General features: G+C 38.7%; 1 protein-coding gene across 4 annotated transcripts in view; it reads left to right on the plus strand.

The window, feature by feature from the left end:
- LOC147018533 (uncharacterized) overlaps positions 1-6,368 on the plus strand; it is a 63,517-nt gene that overhangs the window by 43,028 nt on the left and 14,121 nt on the right. For all 4 annotated transcript variants that reach the window (XM_085898268.1, XM_085898270.1, XM_085898269.1 and 1 more), the window contains exon 4: positions 6,299-6,368. This exon is cut by the window's right edge and continues 143 nt beyond it. In XM_085898268.1, the coding sequence (XP_085754394.1) occupies positions 6,299-6,368 (70 nt within the window). The remainder of the gene's footprint in view (positions 1-6,298) is intronic.

Here is a 6,368-nt window from a genome sequence, read left to right on the forward strand (position 1 = left end):
GTACTCCTCATTGGGAATGTGATTTTTATGACATAATAGGTGCCTTCATTATGATGTCATAATTGTATATGTAGAACGCTACATCTGATCAGTGTGAACATTTTTGAGGGTCATCTAAGGATAAAATGGTCCACAGAAAAAAAATTGCTGATGCCATTGGTCACGTTATTCAGCAGCCATATTGTTAAAAAAAATATATCTTTCAAAAATCCTCTTCTCTGAAGTGGCTGAACAGTTTGAGGTGAAAGTTTACATGTATGACCATCTATCCATGAGGAACAAAAGGTTCACACACATGATGTCAAAGGTCACATGTATGAAAATTTGGTAAAGCAATATTGGATTTACCCTTAAACCTATTAAAAAATCTTCTTCTCCAGAACAGCTAGATAGATTGAGGGGAAACTTCACAGAAATGTTCCCCAAGCCTTGGGTGTACAGGTTTATTAAAGAATAATTGATAGGTCACATAGTTTGCCAGCCACATTGGATTAAAGAAAAATATTAAATGTTTTATCTGGAACTCATAATCAATCAATGTGAAACTTCAAAATTATGATCTCGTAGTGATGGGGAATACAAGTTTTAAATTTCAACTTCATCGCATGATCTAGCAGCCAGAATTATTAAATTTTTTGATCTGGGTTCTTCTTTTTTTTTTTTTGAATTTTTGTTTTGTTTTGAATGAGGCTCACTTGGCTGTTCCTGGATAGGTTTGAGGGTATAGTCGCCGCAGCTGAAATGTGAATCCTATCCAGGTTCCTCCTGATGACTTCATCTTTGCTTTTTGCTTGTTTGGGTTCCTTCTGATTTTTGTTTAGGATTGTTTACTATTTGCTTTGTTTTTGTTTCGTATTGTTTACTATTTGCTTGGTTTTTGTTTAGTATTGTTTACTATTTGCTTGATTTTTGTTTATTATTGTTTACTATTTTCTTGAATTTTTGTTCACTATTGCTTCCTATGTGCTTGGTTGTAATCTTGCATTTTTAATACCATTTACTTTTTCAAGTTTAGCATTGTTTCCTATTCACTTGGTTATACTTTAGAATTTGTTTTAGTATTTGTTCGGTTATAGTTTTGCATTGTTTACCAGTTACGTGTTCGAGTATGCCTGGTGATGGCTTAACGGTTAGTGTGGCAGACTTGGGATCCTAGGGTCATAAGTTCAAATTCTTCTTGGCCGTTGATTTTCATCCTATAGGGATGAAATACCAGCTGGGGTTGACTCAGCCTGTCATCCTTCCTAGGTTGGCAAAATGAGTACCAGCTTGCTAGGTGATTGAGCCATTCAAGTATCCTGCGTTGGAGTAGCGACCCATCCAGGATTGTGCCCAACAGCCCAGGAGACTGCTTCGGCAGCACTGACGCTCTGTACAGAGTATGGTCCCAATGGATGGATGATGACTCCCATGCAGGACTGCACATATTTCTTCTTCCATTTGATTTGAATTGAATTTATTTTAATCCCATTCTAAATTCAATTGAATAATAATTATTAACATCATGGCTCAGGTTCAAATGTCCGATCAAGGTGGGGTTTCATCAGAGCGAGACGTCTTGGTACCTGGTCATCACTGCCAGCAGTTATAAAGTGGCAGTTCCAGTTATGTCTCTTATTATTTACGTAATACATCACTACACAAATGCCACACAAAATACACCACACAAAACAAGTCCTGGTGAGGGTGTGCAATCTCTGATTGCTCTTTTTCTTGTCACTAGTGTATAGATTACTCTCATTAAAAGCTTTAAAAATTACATCTAAAAATATTAGTGAAAATGAAAATCTAGCTATACAATATTAGAACCACAGTAGTTTATGTTCACTTTGAGAATAAAGCACTTAAATATTTATATTATACTAACAAAGGTACCGGCATTGCTCGGTGCTGTTCTTATCTTGTTGGCATTTTGAATAAATCAATTTTTGGGGGGGAGGGAGCTTAAAACACTTCTCTACACCCAATAAGGAATGGGGTCTGAGACCATTTACGTGCTTAGGCACTATCGAGCAAGTAAAGGTAAGCCGGCAAGACACCAAAACTTTCCCTTTCAATTTCCTTGATTTTTTTCTGTCTGCCACCAATCCCTCTTTCCTCAACCACACATTTGCATTCACCTGAATCCTCCTCTGCACCTCTGTCTCCGAATTACCAACCCTGGTCACTATTTCCCCAGATACTCAGACCCATCTCCATGCCTGATCTCTTTCTCCTCTAACCTGATATTCATGAATTTCCTTTCTCCGCTGCCTGACCCACATCACCTCGGTCTTCTCCATACTCGTTTACAATCCATATCTCCAGAATGTGAGACTTCCGGTTCTTGAGTGACGGTGGTGTCCCTCAGTCTCTGCCGACCTTCTCAAAGATGAGTTTCTCGGTCATTTTTTGTCGCGTTTTTTGCTATTATTATGTTGCTTCATGTTTACTGTGTTTCTAGTTCAGTTTTGTTTTGTTTTAAAGCTTGTGCTAATTGGTGAGTATTCGTCGGTTTTTTTTCATATCAGATTTTCTTGAGGCCTACCTTTTCCTTTGTGTACATGATTGTTTTATTGTATTTTCTACTTATTGCCTTCAGTTTTTTTTCACAATTCCTCCACTCTTTCAATATCCTCTGTTTCATGTCCTAAAATATAAAAAAAAATTATATTTTTCCCTTCTCACCTTATACCCTCCATAACCACATGACTTCTCCACTTCATCTTCTTCCTCCTGCCACTTTTACCGATCCACATTCACCATACACCATCACAAGTAGTGGGATTTATGGTATATAGGGGCACAGCATCAGCAGCATAGTCACGCCCCAACAAAATGATAGCTACCCAACAGCCAAACTGCCATATGCAAGAAACAGAAGAAGTTTGACTTATGTTGTGAGGAAGTTGTTGGAGATGTTAATTAAGGAATGGATAGGGAACCATTTGAATAATTTCAACCTGATTAAAGGTAGCCAGCATATATTTACTCAAGGTAGTTCCTGTTTAACAAATCTTTTGGAGTTCCATGAAGCAGTTTCTGATTGGGTGGATGAGGGAATGGCAGTGGGCATCGTATATCTGGACTTTCAGAAGGAATTTGATGAGGTACCACAAAGGAGGTTCTGAGCTAAGTTGAAGGCTTGTGAAGTGGCTGGTCAAGAAGCTAACCAGATTAGAACGTGGATATGTGAAAGGAAGAAAAGAGTGGCTGATAGTGGTAAGATGTCTTGCTGGGAGGATACAAGTAGTGGGATCAGTAATTGGACAATTAGGGGTACCTCACGGATCACTACCTGGACCGTTATTATTAATAATTTACATTAGTGATGTGAAGAGGGTGTTAAGATTTGGCTTTCAAAATTTGCAGATGACAAAGCTTGGAAGTAAAGGAGATAGCAGAAAGCGGGACGATCAGATTCAGGAAAGTGTAAATGTTAAAAGATTGGACAAAGGATTGGCAGATGCAATTTAACATAAAGAAATGTAAGATGCTGGCTGTGGATGGGGAAGCAAAATGGTAATAGGAATTACATGATGCAAGGGGCAATCTTAGGGTGTGTCACACAGAAGATTGATTCGGGGGTGGTAACAATTATAAGGGGTTGGGGTGGTGGGGGGGGGAGGGAAGCAGAGAGCACAGTGCCAATTAGCTATACGTAAAGCTAACAGGGTTTTAAGTTGTATTCATAGGGGAATAAATTATAGATCAAAATAAATAGTGTTAACACTACAGGGGTTTCGTGAGGCCTCATCTGGAATATTGTAGTTTTCATCACCACATCTAAGGAAAGATATAGCTGCTATAGTATAGATAGGGTACATCATCAGACATTAATTCAGGGGCGAGCTAAACTAAGCTCTGACGAGCTCTTGAAAGTGACAGGACTTTATACATTAGAAAGGAGGTGATGATGATGGGATTTGACTGAGATGTTTAAGATAATGAAGGGTGTGGACAAAATAGGAGCAGTGGAGTTTTCCAGCAGAGTGATCAGTGTAAGGACCAGTTACCATATCTTGATGGGAAAGGAGATGAGAGTTAGGATAGTTTATGGCAGGGATGTTTCATTTGGAGAGTGGTTAATACATGGAATTGGCTCCCTGGAAAAGGAGTTGCAGTAGAGGGGGTAGATAGGTTTAATTGGGAATTACATTTAGGTACCTGGGTGCATTGGAGATGGAGGGGTATGGGGATATTGGTGAGACTTGTAGATAGCTTGTGTGTGTGTGTGCATAGGACATAGGTGATCGTTTCTGGGGTTGGTGCGGTGCAGGCATGATGCGTTGAATGGCCTCCTCCTGTGCTGAAGTTGCTTGCGTGCATCCCTGTGTGTAACATGGAATGAACTTGCACACACACACACACACACACACACACACACACACAAACAGATGCCAATACAGAATACATTCATGTGCATGGGAAGGGGAGAAGAGAGAGGAGAGAGGGGAAAGAGGGAGGGAGACAGAGAGACAAAGAATGGGAGTGAGAAGACAGTGAGGGGGGAGTGATGGGGCGAGGTAGAGAGGAAGAGACAGAGACAGACAGAAAAGAGCCAATCGCCATCTGCTTGCTGCTTTTGGTCTGGGACCTGAATTCTGAATCTGGACTCCACAGCACAGTAAATCTCTATCTCCATTCTTGGCATGTGTAGTTTAATTGCCAAAATGGGATCCAAAAGCACAATGCATAAATATGATTCAAAATAATGATTGTAAAATACAATACTTAAAGCTGCACCAAAATTCCGACAAACTACACAATTCAACACAAGGAACAGGATCAGAAATACAATGCATGAAACAAGAAGGGAATATAAGAACATAACTGTTTGATGTAAGAGGATCTCTCCACCAAATATAAAATGAAAATTACATTTTCACTTTCGTCATTGAAGTTGCAGAAAGTTGAATCGGTTATTAAAGTTTGCCTTCACTACATTAAAACAGACGTCATGGGAGAAAAAAACATTTTCACTGTCCACCTCATAAATGGTGCACAGGGATCGTAATCGTTTTTTCTTTTTTGAGAAATTTTCTGACTCACCAATTCTGAACTGTGAAGAAAACAGGCAGATGTGGGTGATCATATTGTTGAAATCTCACCAACATTGCACTTCCAAGCATTATTTTCCTTTCCAATTGCACATTTAAGTATTGTTTTTTTTTTAAATAACCTTTAATTTGAAATTTGTTTCAGTCATATCAGTGAAAATAGCTTTGGTATACTTTCATATTAAACATGCAGCAAGGTTTTTCAAACACATTTTGAGGTTTGTTTTTAAAGAACACAAATAGACAATTTTTAACGTACAAAGTTTGGCATGAAAATCTTTCCTTCTGGTGAAGAAATAATTGTATCCTTTCCTTCTTGTATCCCCTTTGGGATGAGACAAACAAAAAAATTGAAAAACAGTTGGTTCACAACTAGTATTACCACCAAAGTTGTTTTGATCCTGATAGATTAGTTTGGTGCACCTTATAATTTGGTTCTGGATATCCCAGGTTATTAGCCCCGTTGTACTTCGTCCAAAACAGGGGCTTATGAATTTGGTCTTGATGCGTGCGTGTGTACACGTGTCCGCAACTATATCCCGGACATGTATGGATCGATTTTATTCGTACTTGGAACAAAGACAACAAATGATGGTATACATATGCACATAATTTTGTTTCACTATGCGATCAAAGATGGCCGACTGGCGGCCATTTTAGTTGTAAAAACACGATGTTGAACACGTCCTCAACCATTTCTCGGATATGCATTTACCGATCTTGTTCAAACTTGGCAAGCAGATAATGAATGATGGCTTACATAAATAAGCAAGTCATTTGTTTTTGAGATCAGATCCAAAATGGCCGACCGGCAGCCATTTTGTTCCTTAAATATGTCCCCAACCATTTCTCAGACATGCCTGGTCCAATTTTGTTCAAACTTGGCAAAAGCACAGTGCATGATTGCATACACATGTATCTCATTTTATTTTGCGATCTGATCAAAGATGGCCAACTGCTAGACTGGTAGCCATTTTAGTTGTGCATAGATATGGGCTATCCCTTTAATTCCATTCAGCAAAATTACGAAAGCAATGGGGGCTCTGACTTATTTTATGTATTTTTTTTTATTTAACTTGTTTCTCAAGGACTCAAACTTCATATTTCCTTATACCTCTGTCATTAAAAAAACAAAAAAAACAACTTGACCTCATGATATTTAAAATTATTCCTTGTCCATAAGGAACGCTGTAGTTTTTTTATTAACATGCAGCCTGATATTCACGAATGATCACTTCTTGTTGACTTTTGACCTTTAGGTCAGCCAGATGTTCATTCAGGTGGTCAGCTAAATGGGCAGCCACGTGCACCAAGAATGAAAGATGAAAA

The sequence above is a fragment of the Eptatretus burgeri genome, chromosome 10 (genome assembly GCF_056783735.1).
Source record: "Eptatretus burgeri isolate ZD-2024b chromosome 10, Ebu_testis_v1, whole genome shotgun sequence".
Taxonomy (NCBI): domain Eukaryota; kingdom Metazoa; phylum Chordata; class Myxini; order Myxiniformes; family Myxinidae; genus Eptatretus; species Eptatretus burgeri.